This window comes from Rhinatrema bivittatum, chromosome 6 (assembly GCF_901001135.1).
Source record: "Rhinatrema bivittatum chromosome 6, aRhiBiv1.1, whole genome shotgun sequence".
In the NCBI taxonomy this organism is placed as follows: Eukaryota; Metazoa; Chordata; class Amphibia; order Gymnophiona; family Rhinatrematidae; genus Rhinatrema; species Rhinatrema bivittatum.
In genome coordinates this window covers 221,273,287-221,293,992 of record NC_042620.1, presented here as the reverse complement: position 1 = coordinate 221,293,992, position 20,706 = coordinate 221,273,287, and the positions used below count along the sequence as shown (strand labels likewise).

The 20,706-nt window shown below is 40.7% G+C and overlaps 1 protein-coding gene across 1 annotated transcript in view; it reads left to right on the top strand.

Annotated features, from left to right (window-relative positions):
* The window catches only part of CHM (CHM Rab escort protein), a 343,986-nt gene that overhangs the window by 132,308 nt on the left and 190,972 nt on the right, over positions 1-20,706 (top strand). The window contains exon 9 of the mRNA XM_029606587.1: positions 8,231-8,308. Coding sequence (XP_029462447.1) covers positions 8,231-8,308 — 78 coding nt within the window. The remainder of the gene's footprint in view (positions 1-8,230; positions 8,309-20,706) is intronic.

Genomic DNA, 20,706 nt, shown 5'->3' with positions numbered 1-20,706 from the left:
GTAACAAGTGCAAGGCCACAGGATAAGTAAAGGAGCTAGAAAAACACAGACCATTCGCTGTCACGGTTTAGACCACCAGGTGACAGAGTGTAGTCTATGAAGCCATCGTTGTTCACGACATGTTAAGTCAGAAAAATTTCTTCCTCTGGAAGGGGGAGCCACCAATTCAATCACAAAAAACTTCAGCTCCTCAAGCATGTGAGAGGCATCCTTCCACTAGGGCACTATGGGTGCTTCTTCGCTTACCACCCAGTATACACGATAGATGTTCAGAGATGTGGGCTTCAATAACTGGGTGGCTTTTGCAGCATACAGTAGGGTGCAGAGACAGATTATAACATATACTACTCCAGTGGACATACAAGTTGATGAGTGCCATAGAGGATATAGCTTGCCAAATGTAGGGTATATATAAAAGTGGAAATAGGCAAAAGAAGCATGTTGAACAGTGCCCACATGGATGATGCGTGTAAAGCGCTCCAGGGGTGATCCAGGAAACTATAGACAGTGAGCCTGACTTAGTGTCGGGAAAAATAGTGGAAACTATTCTAAAGATCAAAATCACAGAGTATATAGAAAGACATGGTTTAATGGAACAGTCCGTATGGATTTACCCAAGACAAGTTTTGCCTCCAAATCTGCTTCATTTTTTTTTTTGAAGGGGTTAATAAATGTGGATAATGGTGAGCCAGTGGATGTAGTATATTTGGATTTTTCAGAAGGCATTTGACAAAGTCCCTCATGAGAGGCTTCTAAGGAAACTAAAAAGTCATGGGATAGGAGGCAGTGTCCTTTCGTGGATTACAAACTGGTTAAGGGACAAGAAACAGAGAGGAGGATTAAATGGTCAGTTTTCTTAGTGGAAAAGGGTAAACAGTGGAGTACCTCGGGGATCTATAATTGGACCGCTGCTTTTCAATATATTTATAAATTATCTGGAAAGGAATATGATGTGTAAGGTAATCAAATTTGCAGAAGATACAAAATTATTCAGAGTAGTTAAATCACAAGCGGATTGTGATAAATTGCAGGAGGACCTTGTGAGACTGGAAGATTGGGCCTCCAAATGGCAGACGAAAATTAATGTAGACAAGTGCAAGGTGATGCATATAGGGAAAAATAATTCCATGCTGTAGTTACACGATATTAGGTTCCATATTAGGAGCTACCATTGAGGAAAAAGATCTAAGCGTCATAGTGGATAATACATTGAAATTGTCAGCTCAGTGTGCTACGGCAGTCAAAAAAGTAAACAATGTTAGGAATTATTAGGAAGGGAATGATGAATAAAACAGAAAATGTCATAATGCCTTTGTATCGCTGCATGGTGAGACCGCATTTTGAGTACTGTATACAATTCTGATTGCTGCATCTCAAAAAAAGATATAGTTCTGATAGAGAAGGTACAGAGAAGGGGGACCAAAATGATAAAGGGGATGGAACAGCTCCCCTATGAGGAAAGGCTAAAGAGTTTAAGGCTGTATTGCGTATAACAACTGCAACCCCTTTGTTGGCTGGCTTGATGATAATGCTGGAGTCCCTGAAGAGAGTAGCGATAGTTCTTTCACCTTTGGATAGATTAAAAAGATGTCTTCTCGGTGTGGACTCCACAATGGTGAAATCTTGAAGGACAAGGCATTCAAATGCGTCAATAAAAGTCTACCGGACAGAAGGGATCCATTGTGATTTACGGGAACCCACAGAGATGTCCAAGGAAGGCAAAAACTAACTTCATCTTTAACAATGGTACAAATGGATGAGGATGTGCTTGTGTGTCAAGAGTCATACTATGTTGAGGGGACAAAAGAAAAGCCTCTTTAAAGTAATCATTCCTTGTCAGTTGACAGTTGTTTAGACAATAGGTTAAATACTAATGGCCGGATTTTAAAACCTTTACGCGAGTAGAAGGAGTTGCGCGCGCCGGGCCTATTTTATAAAGGCCTGGCGATGTGTCTAAGTCCTGGGGTTTTACAAAAGGGGGCGGTCCAGGGGTGGGGCCAGAGGCCTCCGGCACAGCGGAGTCGGAGGATTGTGTGCTGGCAGGCTGCCGGCAGGTGCAAAAGGTAAGAGAGGTCGGGGGGGGGGGGAAGGGATGGAGAGGGAATGGGGGAAGGCTGCGGGTGTCTGTGCGTGCAAGATGCACTAGTGTGCACCCCCTTTATAAAATAGGCTTGGCGCGCGTCCACTCAACATAGTATGACTCTTGACACACAAGCACATCTTCATCCGTTTTTACCATTGTTAAAGATGAAGTTAGTTTTTGCCTTCTCTCCATCTTCCTTGGACATCTCTGTGGGTTCCCGTAAATCACAATGGATCCCTTCTGTCTGGTAGGCTCTTATTGACGCATTTGAATGCCTTGTCCTTCATGATTTCACCATTGTGGAGTCCACACCGAGACGCATCTTTTTAATCTATTCAAAGGTGAAAGAACTATCGCTACTCTCTTCAGGGACTCCAGCATTATCATCAAGCCAGCCAACAAAGGGGTTGCAGTTGTTATACAGGACTGCCAACAGTATATCACGAAAGTGGAACAACTCTCCAACACTGATTTTTATAAGGTAATCCACCTGACCCAACTCCTGGTCTCCATGCATGGATCCAGACCCTGGTTCAGAAAGGACTTGATAGACATTTTCTTATCTCCAGGGAAGCGGACTTCCTTCTTGAGCAAAACCCAGTGGTTCCTTCCTTCTACACTTTACCCAAGATTCATAAGTTCCTTGATAACCCACCAGGTCGACCGATTGTATCAGGAATTAGCTCCCTCTTGGAACCCTTGTTGATGTTTATAGACAAATTCCGCAAGCCTTTTGGCCCTCTCGTTCAATCTTATGTTTGGAACTCTAGCCACTTGATTACCATTCTACAAGAATTCCCCATACCTAATCACTCATTTTTTCTTGTGACCCTCAATATTGTTTCCTTGTATACTAATATTCCTCAGAGGGAGGCCATATCCTTGGTAGAATCAGTCTTATCACAACGCTAACCCTGTCCACGAATACCCACTTCTTTTTTTTTTAATTGATCTTACATGAATTGCATTAACAGAGAATTTCTTTGCTTTCAGGGTCGTTTTTTGCCAACAAATCAAAGGCAAGATTACGGCTCCTGACCATTTTTGTTGACAATTTTGAAGCATCTAGGGTTTACCCTTCTTTGAAATGTATGATACCACTCTAGCTGTGTTTATATTGACTATTTTCCTCCTCTGGACAGGCACAGGTGTGCTATTTTTTTGAATTGGCTGAATGACCGTGATCCCAATCTACAATTTAATTTTTGCATATACCCCACTCTTATCTCTTTTTTGGATATCCTTATTTACTACACCGATGGGATTCTTCACACCTCAATTTACTGTAAAGAAACTGACTAGAATGTACTATTGCTTTACTCGAGTCAACATCCATGGGTGTTGCGTGATAATATCCCTGTCGGACAGTTTTTTTAGACTCTGTTGCTTGTGCCTTGCTCGCGAGGAGATGATGTCCCAGGCCAGAACTGACACTCCACTTTCTCTTATGTAGGTATCCTCCCTGTGAAATGCGCATTTAAATGCACTCTATGTAAATAGGGACCTCCTCTTTAGGCTGTCATCTCCCTAATCAGCTGAACAGATAACTTGTGTTTTTGAATTGAGTTGTCAGGGTTGCTCATCTATTTTGCACTTGCATCCCATCTTTAATGAAGACCCTCATTTTGCTTTTCACTGCAGCAGAAATATGTGTGACAGTTTGGCCCACTTGAAACTCCTTCCCGTTGCCAACCTATCTTTTTCACAATCTATGGGTCACCATCTATGCATGCATTGTTCAGCTTGTTCCTTGTCCCTTTTTATTTCCATTTTTGTATACCCTACATCTGGCAAGACACATCCTCTCTGGCACTCATCAACTTGTACGTCCGCTGGAGTAGTATGTTATAATCTGTCCCTGCTCCCTACTGGACATTGGAAAAACCTCCCGGTTGTTGAAGACCCACATCTTTGAACATCTATTGTGTATATGGGACGGTATGTGAAGAAGCACCCATATTGTCCCATTTGCAGGATGCCTCTCACACACTTGAGTATCTGAAGTTTTTCACGACTGAATTGGTGGATCCCCCTTCCAGAGGAGGAAAGTTTTCTGACTTAGTAACATGTCGTGAACAGCGGTGGATTCACAGACTACACTCTTTCACCTGGTGGCTCTAACCCATGATATCGAATGGTCTGTGTTTTTCTAGCCCCTTTAGTTATCCCGTGGCCTTGCATCTCTTTTGCATTCTTTCCGTCCCTATGATTAGTTCACCTTCTGCTGCTGCTGATTGCCTGTGACCATCTCTTTTGGCGTGCAGACTTGTTTTCCCTTTAAATTTAGTTTGGTCACTTGTTTTCTGTAAGAGCTTTCTTGAATCTGTTTGAAAGTATTGCATCAGGTATGTACTAAACGTTTTTCGCTTGCTACTCTGTTTCTAATGTCCCAGTTTATTATTTTTAAGTTTGTTTGCTTTGCAGTCTGAGCCACTTGCCTTCTAGTCCCTCCTGTTCTAATCTTCTGGTGAAACACGGGTGTGTGTCAAGGGACATTCGGATTTCTTACTACTTTAACAATTTGCATTTTGAAACTTTTGAATAAATCATATATTCACCATTGAAAAAAGTCTCTTAAGGACTTTGGTGGACATTGCCAGCCACTGCATGCATTTTCTCTGTGTTCTCAAACATTTGAATGAACATGTTCAGTTGTCTGATTGTTTGTCTCATGGTTTTTTTTTGTTTATGTGATGCTTGTTGCTTATTCACCATCTGTGAAAATAAGTGTGAGTAAGAACTTTCTAAATAGAATCACTTTGAAGCTAACATAAAGGGACTTAATAGGGACATTGGTTTCCTTACTCATTACCAGACATACTTCTCTGGTAACTGTAAATTTTGCTGTTTGTTTCTCACAGTTTTCTAACCTCTCTTCTAAGCCCATCCATCCCACTTGTATTTTAAAACTTTACTGCTCTGAAAACAGGACCCACATTACTGTCATAATCTAACAAGCAGTTCGCTTGTATAGGCCTGGTTATTTGAGACAGTTTTTAATTAAAGCCAGACCCATTTGTTTGATTGTTTTAGATTTAGCCTGGAATATGTTACTGTTTTTATTATGTGACTCTAGTGAAGATGCATCACCTAGAGCTGGTTTGTTAACCTTTATTTCCACATTCCAAACACATTAGCCATTCTATTTTTTATTCAAGGCTCAAGGAAGAATGGTTAGCATATCTAACCGTTTAAGCTCCAACAAAGTTGTGAAGTGAAACTTCAGAAACCCTTTGAAATGGGCTCATTCTCCTGTTACATCGTTTTGAATTGAAAAATAGAGTATACTCTTCCAGTATTTCACAAACCAGTACTGGTGTAGGCCTAGCCAACCTTGTTATCCACAATGAATATGCAGGAGGCCTATTTGTATATGTGTTGCCGCCATTGTAGACAAATATACCTCATACATATATATATATATATATATATATATATATATATGTATGAGGTATATATACGATCAGCAAACAAAGGCCTTCTTTCAGTCCCCACCATTAAATCGGCCAGACTATCCCAGGTAAGGGAACGTATTATATCAATTGCAGGAACAAAACTTTGGAACGATTTACCTACACCACTGAGACTTACCACCGAAAAAAAGCAATTCAAAGCCAACCTAAAAACTTGGCTGTTTAAACGAGCATTTGCAGAGTTTGAACCAGTTGACAAGCCTTGACAGAAATAAGCCACACAGTATAAGAATGATATATTTGTAAACACAGTTTAAGGAAAATACATATGGAAACACAGTATAAGAATGAAGTATTTAACCATCTCGAGGAGTTACCTTCTAGATCTTTTATTCTATTTAGTTTAATGTGTTTTATAATAATTTTATGAATATGTATTTATTAATTTTAGGTTTTATTTCTTTTAACAGCTAAATTTCTTCTTTTACTTTATATAATCTTAGCTGTTACTATTTATGACTATTGTATTTCCAATTTTTACATTATGTAAACCGATGTGAAGGTTTGTCCGATGTGTCGGTATATAAAACTTAATAAACCATTAAACCATATATATATATATATATATATACATAAACCTGATTGAGTTTTAGCCCTTGAGGACCAGAGTTGGGGACCCATAGGCTAGGGATTATTCCATGTCTGGCTTGAGAAACATGTAGTCTGTGCTGGGTGTTTCTTGCTGGATCTCTATGATAGATAAGCAAGCTGAGTTGGAGCAAATGTTAGATGATTAGAGCTTTTTCCAAGGCATAAACAGTTTTCTGTGACAATTAGGTTTATTGTGATGTCTTTGCAAGTAACATGTAGCTGAAGTTTGAGCATCTGGATCATTGCTTTGTTCATCTAGCAATGTGATGACTAAATACTTTCAGGCCAATTTTAAAACGAGAGAGCTTGCACCCATACGTGTGCATATCGGCACACAAGCAGAGATATGCTGGAATTTAATTCATGCACATGATTTAAAATATGCCTAGCATACATATGTATGCTCCTAATTCTAAGAGATTACTCGAGCAAACCCACTTCGTGTGTCTTGCATAGGACTTTGCCGGGGCTTTAACCCACGTATGCAAGAAGATTTTAAAACATGCTCCCGCATGTTTTCCAGTTAATTCACCAGTTTGCCCAGTCAACATCAACATCTTCCAAATCCCTCTGATTCTTCATCCTGCACCCCCCGCAGTTGACCTCGCCCTTTTTTGTAAGCCCTAAAACACAATCTATGCAGACTTGCTACTTATTCTTGGCGCACGCACAAGTACATACGTGCATTAATCGCAGCTTTTAAAATCTGCGTTGATCGCACAGGGCCCGCATATGTGCATGTGGGCGTTTTTGTGCAAGCAACACTTTTCAAATCAATTTTTTTTTTTTTTTTTTTTTTGCTGCTCCATGTTCCTATACCAAGAACCAAGTCCTTGCTTGCCAGCCTGACCTGTCTTACCAGATTGATTCCACATAATATGATATACAAAATCCTTTTATTTTGCTTATTTTACTGTGTAATTTAGGACAAATCCAGGGATTGATCATTTCAGCAAATAGGATCTTTTTTCCAACTTTTTTGTAGTTTGTTGAAAGGGAATACAGTAGACTATTTTCCTATAGATTCACAAATTGAAGTATTCATTCATAGGTTTGTGTAAAAGCTAGTCGCTCAGACTGATTTAAAGTATTGTTCCATTTTCTTCTTTTGGTGGGGAAAAAAGTCCCATAAATCAGACCATGAGGTTGACTTTTAAAAGCATGGCTTGTGCAAAAATGCTTGCATGCAACATGGATTTTAAAAGCTGAGTGTGTACCAGAAATAACGGGGGTGGGGCCATCACGCGCATAACTCCGTGTTTTAAAATCGGAAGCCGTGGCAGGGGTCGGCTTGTTAGCCACGCGACTTTACTGCTGCTCCTGATGAGTGGCAAATCTGTAGATCTCATGTTTTAAGGATTACAGGACAGGGTGAGGGGGGTCAAGTCAACTGGGGGTGTGTGTACAGGATAAAGAACCAGAAGGTCAGGAAGATCTTGAGATTGACTGGGCAAACTGGTGGGCCAATTGGAAAAACTGGGAATGTCCCTCGCGTGAGCATGTTTCAAAATCTGCTTACGTGCCGGCGTTAAAGCCGGCAAAGTCCTATGGAAGATACATGAAGTAGGTTTGCTCGAGTAGTCTCTTAAAATTAGGAGCATACTTATGGATGGGAGGTGCATTTTAAATCATGCATGTGCGCGAGTGCATGATTTAAAATTCCAGCGTATCTCTGCGCCGATACGCACATGTTTGGGCGCAAGCACGCTTGTTTTAAAATTGACCAGTAAATGTTCTTAATGCTACAATAGGAAGGTGTTTGTGCTAAGTATGATTACATAAATGTTCCATTACCAATGGAATATTAAAAAGTATCTTGGTGGTATGTAACTTTTTTTTGTATAATTCTGACATTGGTATAGTATTTCATTAAACAGTATTCAAGGTGTGATCTGTGGGATGGTAATAGCTGTTGTCATTTGACTTTTACAAAATAACTGACATATCAATCAGTTTGTGACCCACTCCCAGCCAATTGGGAAGAGTAAGGAAGGGGGATTTTTGTCCTGTGGTTTGGGAGATAAGTACTGTTGCTCTAAACCAGTTTATAATTGATTCTTCTCATTTTATAATGTGTTTATAGGATGTGTGCTGTATTTGGTGGAATCTATTGCCTTCGCCATTCAGTGCAGTGTCTTGTAGTTGACAAAGAATCTAGCAGGTAAGATAATCTAAGTAACCTTTTGCTTACACACACAGCACAGATGAAAAATGCTTAAGTCAATTAAAAAGAATGACTCTTCAAAGATCCTCCTTTGGTATTAATTGCATATCAACCTTGATTAAAAGTAATTTGTGTATTGGTCCTCCAGAACAAGGAAAGTGAGCCCAGAATATAGAAACTAAATTAATTTCTCTGTGATATTACCACAGCTCCTGATCACCCAAGCTTGGAAGACAAATCATTTCAGCTGCCGGGGGGCTGGTGATGAGTGATGTTAGTTTTCCTTGTGGCCTTACCTACTCTAATTGATTTTCATCAGATGACAACAAAGCCCTCTGTTATTGCATTTTTAAAAATGGAGCTCACCTAAAGACTCATCAGATTAATCTCTGCTGATAATGCATGTCACTCTGAGAGAAAAGACTTTAATGAGTTTTTAGGTAGATTGTTGTCATAAACTATGCTGTCCTCTTATCCTGCAGTAAATTCTTTTACAATAGTATCGGACCAGTGAGGTAAGTTTAAATTTGAGCTCAGGAAAATCTGCCCACATTTTAATAAGGTTAACAGAGCTTCCCAATAGTCTATTTTTGTAAACTTTCACATCTGAATATTTTTGTTCCATATAGCATTACCTGAAGTTCTTAGATTTAGCTTCTGATATAAAAAGTCACTCCGAGCTATGTGTGCCACATTATAGAAGAGTTGATCATGTGTGAGTGACTTACAAGAATTGAGAATAAGACCTGACTTGTGCACCCAGCCTGTCAAAATTATCTTAACCATGAGCCTTTTGTACAAACATCGAACCTATTCTGAGCTTTACTGAAGAATGCCAGAGCGTCTGTAGAAATGTACCATACACCTGGAAAGATCCTGCTGCTTTGACTGTCAGGTATAATCTATTGTCAGTTCTTCAGGATTTCATGCTCTAGGAGGATACTTAGCTGAGTGACAGCTGATAACCTCAACCACTATTGTGTTATTTGCACCACACCTGCTTATCCCTGAGTGAAGACCCCCATGCGTGCAAGGCCACAACGCTGGGGAATAGCGCTAGAAAGGTTATGCTGAGTTATTCTGCCCCCCCCCCCCCCCCTCCCAATGCCTCCCATTCTGTCATTGGGCAGCTCGTCATGCACCCCTAGAAAGCACCAAAGCTCAAGATCACAGCAGTTAACTGGGGAGGAAACCATAGGGATACACCATTAAAACTGGCCAGAAAAGCCTGCCAAATGGCAATCTCCTCCCTCAGCGTCCTAGAAACCCGCAGGCGGCGATAGTTGTGAGAGATGCCTGCTGTTGTCCTGATCGGATGGAACATAACATATACCAAATAGGAAAAAAAATAAAATAACATAAACTAGCCAAAACATACACAAAAATTACTTCAGTCATAAAGCTAAATTATAGCAGTATAAGGCGCCATTCTGAAACTACGGTATATAGATTCTGTAAAGCAGGGGTTCCCAACCTTTTGGGCAGTGTGGACCCCTTGGCAACCTCCACAAATGTTGTGAACCCCCACATGCATCTCTTTAATTTTTATATGCAGTTAAATGTCATATGAAAAACGGATCCATGCAACAACAATTATGCACTCAGAATCATTTGCAAAGTATAACACTTAATATTAAATAAGGACTTGTTTCTGATATAAATTGTGTTCTCCCTCCTGCCCTCCTTTTATGAGTGCTATTTTCCACTTCCACCACGGACCCTTCCTGAGTGCTTTCCCTCCTGCCCAGCTCCTCTCTATCTACGGACCCGTCCTGAGTGCTTTCCCTCCTGCCCAGCTCCTCTCCCTCCTCTGTCCCCTTCCTGAGTGCTTTCCCTCCTGCCCAGCTCCTCTCCCTCCTCTGTCCCCTTCCTGAGTGCTTTCCCTCCTGTGACCTATCCTCAAGTGCCTTCCCTCCTGCCTTCCTTGCCCCACCCATGGCCCTTTCCTTAATGCCTTCCTTTCTGTCCTCTCCCTCCTCTGTCCCTTTCCTGAGTGCTTCTCCTCCTGCATGCCTGCCTTCCTCCTCCTCTTCTTCAGTGGCCCTTTTGAGTCTGCCTGCCCCTGCCTCCCATGGTCCTTTTCCAAATGCAATCCCTCCCCCTTCCTGAGTGCTTTCCCTCTTCTCCTCGTCCCCTTTCAGTTCCTTCCCTGCTCCTCTCGTTCCTCCCCTCCCACCAAGGTTTTTTATTTATTTACTTGGATTTATTATCTACCTTTCTGAATAAGCAATTTACCCAAGGTGGAGTACAACATATGCGAAAGATAAAAAAAAAAGCCTGAAGAAGACTTCAGTAAGAACTAAACTAGATATCTATCGACAGGACTAAACTAGGGAAAATGTAGAACAGGATTTAACGTTGAAATAAGTCAACAGGACTAAGAATGCAACACCTCTCAGTAAAATCAAAACAGGACTAATCGTACTGCTACGATTTCTAGTGACTCGTAAATGCAAACATCTCAGTAAAGCAAAAAGTTGCAGGAGCACATTTAAGGCATCTCATAAGGTTCCAAGCAGTTTATAGCTCTTCCTCCGCCCGTCTCCCTCTTAAGGCCCTTTCCAAGTGCTTTCACACCTATGCTCTCTCTCTCTCTCGCCCACTCCTCCCTGTGATCCCATCTCCACCTCTTTCTGAGTACTGATCTCATTATGACAGCCCCCCCCCCCCCCCCACCAATTATGGTCTTTCTATTCCCTCAGTGCAGCAAGTCAGCCAGAGCACATATAGGCGTGGTCAGAAATGCTCTTCAGGGGCATTGCCCACGTGTTGCTGCCTGTTGAAAGTGCTGGTGGCAGCATGCTTTCTCTCCTCCTCTTGGGGCAGGTTCAGACTCCTTGTGGCAGTCAGCTGCATTCTTCCCTGCCTCTTTTCCATAAACAGTTTGGTCTTCTTGAGGCTGCAGTCTTCCTCACAGCATGGGATCAGGTAGTGAGGTTCAGACATCAGGAGCCTTAGTGCAGAGCTCCTCAGAGGTAAGGACAGCATGCTCTATTCCTCAACGGTTGCGCTTTGGTTGCTTCCCTTCCGGTTGGGAACCACTGCTGGAAAGAAATGGCCTGGACCGTAAAGCTGCATATAGCCTTTAGCCAAATGCATTGCCAAATAACTCTGCCTTACAAGGTTTCAGGAACCATCAAGTAATCTCCATAGAGCTCAGATCATTAAGGAGTAAGTTCCAAAATGAGGGACCCAATATAAGAGAAGGCTTTCTTTTTAGTTTCATCAAACCTGACTTTTTAATTGCAGGAAGGTGTAGCAGTATCTCATGTGAAGAAAGCAATAATCATTTTAGCGATGTAACAAACCAGGCAATTTGACAACTATTGGGGACCCCAATTACTTATAAATCTAATAACACAAGCCAAATTTGTAATTGTATTCTAAAAGAAATAGAAAGCCAATGAGAAATATACAATTTTGCAGAAATGTGATGATAGAGTTTCAGATAATAAAGTATCTGAGCTGCAATTTTTTTTGCACTATTTGAAGCTTATAAACAGCAGAAACTTTAAGGCCTGCATACAAGGAATGTTAATAATCCATTCAGTTTCTAACTTGACACTGGAAAGATAGGGTCGGAGTTTGCGAATTTTACAAAGTTGAACAAAGCAGGACTTCACAACAGAAAGTTGTGTAAAGTAATTCCCAGAACACAGAGTCATCCTTCAAAGGTAGAACAGTTCCTTCTAACAGTATAGATGGTGCAGCAAAAGGGCAGGAAGATTTCTTATCCCACAATTCCTCTTTTGATTCACTGTTAGCCATTCACTGGTCAGTTGGAGACCATACTCTAATTTGTCAATTGTATGTAAATGTGATGGCAGGTATTGGCGGTGAAGGTGTAAGCTGCATAGGAAAAGAATTTCACACTAGACTACTACTACTGCTACTATTACTACTACTGCTACTATTACTGCTACTATTACTGCTACTACTGCTACTATTACTACTGCTACTATTACTATTACTACTATTACTACTACTGCTACTATTACTACTACTACTACTATTCTACTATTACTGCTACTGCTGTTGCTGCTACTATGATTCATTTCTAAATCACTACTAGACATATGCAGCGCTGTACAGATAAATATAAATCATAGCACAAAGAATGCAATATAGAGTATGTCCTCATAATATGTTTAATACTTTAAAGAAAAAACGGCACATACTCGATACTGCATTCTTTTTGTTATGATGTATTGACTCATTGATGCAGTATATTACTCCATTTCAGATAAATATAAATACCAGTCCTTGTTCCATTGAACTTAGTCTAGTCTAGACAAAAATACATAACAAAGTCTGTGGGAAATGTACTTATTGTAGAGAAGTGAAGCTTGAACTGTATGCAGAAGTAGACAGGAAGCTAATGAAGTGACATGAAGAGGGGTTACATAATCATAATGCTGAAGGAAGATCAGTTGTGCAGCCTGATTTTAAATAGACTACAGTAGAGAAAGATGTTTCAGTGGGAGTCCCATGAAGAGCAGGTGGTAAGAGTGGATGAGTGTTTTGGTAGCATGCTCAGAAAGGAAGGGGCAGATTTTAGCAGTGTTATCCGAGCAAAAAAATTGATGTATCAGAGATGACCCCATGGCTACCTGTCAAGAGAATCGGGAGGATTAGAGCACCATCCACAGAGACAGAAAAAGAGGGAAGAGGGGAACTCCTTATGAATTTCCCTAGGGGCTGAATATGGATATTAAATAGGAAGGGTGAAAGCACCAACCCTTGCAGGACAACATAGAGGGTTCAAAAGATAAGAGAACCATGATAGCATAATGCCTTTGATATTGAAGACCTTCAGAGTCCATAGTGTTAAAGGCAGGAGACAAGTTGAGAAGAACCACCACTGAATTGGTGATCCCATCTAAAATTCTAGGTAGATTATCTATTAGTGTTGAAATAAGTTTTAGTGCTAAACTTCTTACTGAGGCTAGATTGAGCTCCATCAGAAATATTTTGCTAATCTGGATTATAAAGTAATTGCAAAGCTGCTGTCTGCTCCACAAACTTACTTAAAAATGTTCCATTAACTGAATTTTCCAATTTTGTGTTTTTCTGCAGGGGATGGGGTATTTACTGTTTCTGTTTGAAAAGTTCACACATTGATGTCTGATTTATAAAAGTATTTGCCCTCTCTTTGATCAGTGAGGGGGGGGGAGGGGTTGTGGGGGTCGAGCTCACATTGCCCTATTTTAAATGTAATTCAGACTTCCTCAATTTCTGTCATTATCACCAACTCAAACGAGTGTCTTGAATAATTTGAAAAAGGGGGATCAAAAGCATTTGAAACAAGATGCAGGAGTTATTAAATCCAGATCTTGATAAATCTGACCAGTCTTTTCTGAGAGAAATACATAGCAAATACCTCACTACTGATAGGGGAGTTCACAACAGAAAGTAAGAGTGTAAAGTAACTCCCAGAACACAAACTTCATCCTTCAAAAGTAGAATAGTTCCTTCTTACAGTATAGGTGGTGCAGCAAAAGGATAGGAAGGGTTCAAAACACCAGCCTGAATTGGTGGATTTTTAATCAATGTAAACAGTCTTTTTGCCTGGTCAATTCATCTATACAATGTTAGTTATAGGTTTCTAAATGTTTTCAAGAGATAGTCTTATCTAAGTGTAAATTAATCTGCCTGCCCACTTTTTTTCATCTTTACACGTCTGTAGTATAACAAAGGGAGGCACTATAGAATTAAGGACCTGAGTGAGCTCATCAGTCCACGGATCAACAAGCTGATGTGAACATTTCTTCTGAGAGTACTAAAATCTCCCAGTCTAGAAATGGTCATAGCTTTAGTCCTAAATATATACTGAATCTTTCTACCCTTGGTAGATCAGTAAGCACCTTGCATAGAGAAAGAGGCTAACCTTGAGGGGTAATCTCAACATTGCACAACATTAGATAATAAAAAAAACAAATCTAAAATATCAACCATACTATGAGTGGGAGAATTTACAATTTGTGTAAATCCTACAAGTAGACTTTAAAACATGAAAATGTAAATTAGGACCTGTAGTAAGTTGATCTCAGTTAGCATTAAAATCTCCCATAATATTAAACTCAAGACTTAATATTAGATGAAAGCTGACACAAAATTTAAAGTGACTAGTAAGTATCCCAAGATGTGCTATAAACAAGAGGATAGCAAAAGTTAAAAATAGCTCAGTTTCCAGTGAGACATTAAATACATATAGGTTGACATAGTACATACTCAGACTCTAAAAAAAAAAAAAAAAAAAAAAAAAGTCCCCCCCAAGTTAGTCACTCCTCCCCCCTCCCACCGCTTTTACTCTATGGGGAAAAATTAAGGCATCTAGACAGAAAAGACTGAGATGACGTGAGAAAAGTCTCAAACTCAGATTATTGAATCTACAGTAAGGTCATGTAAGGTAGCAGTAGAGTGAGCATTGATTAGCCCGATTTTCAGACCCATTGGGTCCCTTTGACACCCAAACAGGACCTGAAGATGGAAAAAGTAGCAGCAACACAGGTTTCTGCTTGCTTGTCCACGGTCTATAACAGGGAGAACAGGCGCATGTCTCCCACAGTCTGTCATAGACTGAATAAAATGAAGCACCATAATGGAAATATCTGTACTTAAACAAGCATCCAGACAAAAAGTACCCAACCACCTATGGTCGCAGAAACTGCTGGGGCCAAACTACAACCCTTCTAAGAATAAAAATGAACATTAAAACCCCTGCAAGGGGTCTCGCTATAGGGCAAGCCCACCAGTGGCTAACCTGCTGCCCTAACCTGGCCAGTGTTTAGCCTCGCTGGGCTGAAGGTGACATCTGGTGAGTGGGGAGAAACCTCATCTACAGAGCCCCTCACATAAAACGCCATAAAAAGATGAAAGTTCACATTGAAACCAGAGATGCAAGGGAAAACAGGTGAGAGCAGCAGAAACAAACATTTATCAACCTGCTGTCCCTCTGGAGCGTGCAGATGAGCTTCCTTTGCTGGCATTAGGCTCTCTGAGCCAGAAGTGACATTGGGTGGGTGAGGCTGAACCTTGGCTATAGAGCCCCCTCATACATTTACATAGGTGTACAGTAGCTTGGTTTAAAGAAGATAAAAATCCATTACTTTAAAGTATATATGCTTGGTCTGGCTCGGTGGCATTGTTGTGCACTGATAGCTGGAGGTTAAGGGTTTGAGTCTCCCAGGTCAGGTTTTCCATTTCTTGAGCCAGCTGGGCTGGGGATACTACAGAGGTTAGAGTTCATAGGCTCCAGGGGAAGGGAGTTTTTGGCCATCCCTCTGCGATGTCCCCTTGGGTTCATCTTGGCCACATTCTGGAGGGAGCTATGGTTTATGACCCCTGGTCAAAGATGGTCGCTTTGATGGCTGGGCAGAGATGGAGGAGAATATAACTAGGAGAGACACCATGGGTAGTTGTAAATGAAGGCTAATGGTGCCATGGACCAATAGAAGTCTATTCTGAGTGAGCTGGAGGAAGCTACAGGGCTAAAAAAAAAACCTAGCTTAAAAAATCAGCACCTATGCTTAGGAAATTGTTTATGGGAATACCAAGCATCGTTCTCTCTCTTTTTCCTCCCACAACTTGGTGAAGAGTTTTGTGGCTTCCTGTGTTATTGGAACGGCTACATTTGTTTTAAAACTATTTGTAGGCAAATTTATGCCTTTTACTTTTTTTCCCAACAATCCTTAGACCATGTGCATAGGGCAATGGAAAATGTGCTAAGCTTCTGCAGAAACTGAATTTACTGTTAGTATGTAGAAATATTTGAAGGAAAATATATACTAATTGCTGTGTGCAGTGAATCATATTTGATTTAGTTTGTCAATTTGAAGAAAAATACATAGAATACATTGCATATCTTATTGAGTTAGTTTACAGCCACAAAGAATGGTCTGATGTTGTTCTCCGTAGTCATCCCTTTAGTTTAGATTTTTGGTGAAGTACACATTTTCACATTGGTACTTTTTCATGTAACACTTAATATACAGGATTGTTTCATTACTAATTTTTGTAGCTGCCCCTATTTAATATATCAGCCAGACAACCAAAAGGGTGGGGGTTTTTTTGTTTTATTTTACAATTAAAGTTAAGTAGAGTTTCTCTGATATCTTCTACCTACACATTCACCTGATTTTTTTTTTAATCCTCTCTTGGGCACAATTTAATAAAATCAATCTGAGCCTCTTAAATCCAAGAAGGTTGGAATTTTAACAATTTTTGGCTTGTACTTTGGTAGAAATATAATTAACATAACAATTAAGATCAGCAGCCTGCTGCTCTAACCACAAAGGCTATTCCTCCCTGCACTTCCTGCCTGAAGTTGAAGCTGCAGAAGGGATTTTGCAGACCCTTCTGAACATTTCTCTTCAAGGAACGCAGAAAGTAGGTAATGGGAGCTCTCAAGAGCTTTGCAAATGAGGATCTACTTGGAAAATGCCCTTTCAAGGGGTGTGTATCAACTACGTAAACTTTCTGTAAATGCAGTGGCCAAGTTTAACGCCCGGGATTTACTCCTGGGGATTTGTTAGGATCAGATTTTTTTTCTGTACAGAGTTTGCATCATGTTTTGTGTAAGGATAATGTGCACTAAAGTAACAAACTGAGACATCAGAGAATTCATCTAGGTATGAGAACTTGCATTTTGTTAATTTTCTCGATTGAAATCTGTTTTCATCTGCATTAAATTTTGCAGTTGTAAGTGGAAAAAATAGTTTAAAAAATGTTCACGTAATATTATCAGTGTCCTAGTTCTCTGTGCTCCTGAGACTTGAGAGTATCTAATGAATACAGTAGAGCATATAAATAAGATTGTTTTCTCCTTACCAAAGCTTAATAGTTTACTAGTGCTATATGCTGTATCCAGTTAACATGGACTGAGAAACTTAGTTCAGTTTTATTATCCAGTACCCACAGTCCCAGTTTCCTGCAGCAGCTCAAGGGTAGATTCTGCAGCTGAACTAGAAAAATCTGTAGCAACTATGTAGTGTATTTGCTTATTTGCATATTAAATCTAAATTGATATTTTGCTTTATAAAAGATCATTTTCCTACATCTCTTGTGTATCAGGATCATCTTTTTTTGGGGGAAAAGGGATATTAGTAATTGCTACTGGGAAGGCGTGGGTTCTGTTGAATGGGGGGGGAGAGGGTAAAGGGATCTTGGGGATTGGGAAGGGGCTGTGAGGGAGCATAGGAGAAGAAATGGGATGAAAGGAGGAAAGGGGTAGGAAAACTAGGGGGATCTGATTAGGGAGGGGGAGATCCAGGATCAGGGAAAGTAATGTTGATCCACTCTCATACCCTCTCAATGCAGATCCATTTTATCACTTACACATACCCCTACCATTCATTTCACTTACTTGGTTCCCCCCACTTCTTCCTATACCCCCCACATTTAAACAATATAATACTTATTTTTATTGCACTACTAGATGCATGCAGCATGTACAATGGTTTCTTTATATTTATTTAGATAAGAGCTTACAATCTGAGTGGGTACCTGTGACAATAGGAGGTAAAGTGACTAGCCCAAGTCCCAAGGAGTGTCAATGAGGGAACTGAGATTATAATCCTTTGTTCTTAGCCCATTGCTCTAATCACCAAGCTTCTCGTCATCCAGTCCCTGCACTAGCAATCCCATGCTAACTCGGATCCTCTTACTTCAACCTTAAACCCCACTCTGCCCTCTCTGATCCCTACGTTTCACCCCCTCCAGTCCCCGCCATTGTTCTCAGTTTGTTGCCGTTTGAACTGTGGGAAACACTGTGGCGTTGTCATTCAAAGCAATAGAGCATGATGGCAATGTGGACTAGTGGTTCCACCGCTGTCCTCTTAATGCCAAGCGAAGATGGGTTCAGTGTGGGGAAAGGGAGAGAGGTGCAGGCTGCTGGCTCTGCTTCGAACTGGCCTCACAGTTTCCTGCAGTTTTGCAGGACCTAGGGGAAGCCTGTCACAAGGGTTATCCTAATCCCGTTTGCTAAAGATATATTCTAGCTGCCAGCTACAGAAGCTAACCTCTTGTAGGATACTGTTCCTTATTAAAGTCAGCTTTTGTCGTCTTCCTCTTTAGTTTTCCACCATTCCATGCAGCCGAGTGTTCATATTCCCATACCCGTCAGTAACCCTCCCTCAGTTCCACCCCCAAGCCCTGCAAAAATCCAAGCAGCCATCCAAACCAGTAAGGCCACTACCCAAAAATCTGGCCATCTAGTTCTACATGGTCTTCAGACAGTACACAGCTACCAACCCGCCTGGTTTCTGGGCAGTCGTGTCCTGCTGGTACCACCACATTTTCTTCAGTCTCTCAATCCAGCCTTCTATACCCAACCCAAGTATGTTCAGATTCCCTTACAAGGTCTGGCCTACCTCACTATGTATTATCTTCCTCTTTGATTCTTACAATTGCATACTTAATTCAACATTTAAGCCAACTTCCTCTTCTTTATCACCAAGTTTTGTAACATCCATATAGCTGCCCAAAACTAATGAGGTAGTTGTCTAAAAATATCTAATCTCCCCATGTTCACTGGGTTTTAAACATTCTTTCTCCCTGTAGATTACTCCAACCTTCTTGGAAGCCTGATTGCTTGGAATACCATCGCTTTTAGTGGTTCTATATACTAAACATGTAGCAGTCACCTTTTCTGCACAGCAAAAGGTCCTTGATATATAAACTTATAAAAACAATCCAACAAATTTAACATCTGTAAGATGTAATAATTAATTAGGATTTAAAAAATGTCAGGAGGGAGAAGAGCTTCCTAGCCTACAGTGAAATGATCCAACAGCCACTGCAGTATATAAAATAGCACTGTATTAAAGTTGTGTAGGGGCATATCAGCCACTCCCGTCACAGATTTGTCTGAATGCTTCCAAGTACCTCAAATGAGGCTACCAACTATACTAAACTAAAACTACTATCACAGCTTAGGTTAGCAAAGTAGACACTTGTTAAAGTGGACTGAAGTTATCAACTCATTTCATTTAAGAAACCAAGCAACTGTCAAGCGAGAATTACTTTTTGTCATTATTGGCAAAAACTACAATTGATTGCAAATTCTGTGAAGACGAGCTCTGCATCTATGTGTAGCCTTTCGGTCCAACCTATATTAATTGGTTAAGCAACATACAGTTTGATCATTTTGGCCTACAGTGATTTAAATGAGTGACCCATCAAGGGACAAAACATTTATATTTGGAATGCATTCCAGCTCATCCTAGATAAGTGGCTTCAAATTATTTAATCTATATAAATGTTAAACAGATTTTGATTATGCAAGAATTTAGGGGGACTTGATTTACTGAAGAACTTAGGTTCACAGAAAGAAATAATGAAGTCTGCATTAATATTTTTTTCATTGCACAAGGTCTATTGCCAAAGTAAGAAAGTGAAAAGAAATGCATATATTTCCAAGGTAAAAAATCTATCCTTTGGGAGCACTTAACATGACAATGGATTACTTAAGCAAATAATGTTTTAAGAAATTGAAGTCACATTTTTCTTACTAATAGGCATTAGGGATGTTAATGCGTAAGGATTACTTTCTTTCTTCAGATATATTTTTCTTTTATGTGAGAGACTCTTCTTTCCATACCAGCTCTGCTATGTGAATTCTAGATGGCATACTGCATATGCATCCGTCTTGCACTTTCATAACATATGCAGTGATGTGTATATATCAATTTATAAATTCAATTAATTAGGAAGATTGTAGTAACATACAGGCCGATACAGTAAAGCGCGGCCACAGTTACCCCGTTTCCAAACCGCCATGTACTCACAATTTCACCACATAAGTCTAACCCGCGATTCACTATCTGTTTTTACCGATCCTTACCGCTTCTTTAACTCGACGCGTATCCCTTTCCGCCCACGGCATGTATATGTATGTAAACGATCCGATTAGCTATTCCCTCCCATACAGTAAAGTGCGCCCCGACTATCGCCTTTTTAACCTGCTATTTTGCCGCATCTTTAACCTACTAATTTACCGCCTACCCTGACCCTTGCGTTAGTGTGGTGAACTTAGCCGCCCAGTCCCAAACCAACCCAATCCACAGAAAAAAAAAAAATGCTTCTCGCACTTAGCCGCCCAGTCCCAAACCAAGCCAACCCAATCCAAGCCCAAGCAGGGAGAGACGAAATTTCACAGTCCCAAACTTTCCCCCAGCCCCCGCTCACCAGCCCTGGCCGCGGCCACGCAAGCCCCCAGCAGCAGCAGTAGAAGGGCGGCGAGAGAGCGGCTTCAGCAGCCCCGCCGGCTAAAGTGAATACGTGCACGCCTGTACGTCCAAATATGGGCGCTCAAGGCAGCGAAGGCGCATACGCACACGACGTGACCAGCTGGACGTTGGAGGTCACGTCGTGTGCGTCTCTCTCTGCTTGGGCTT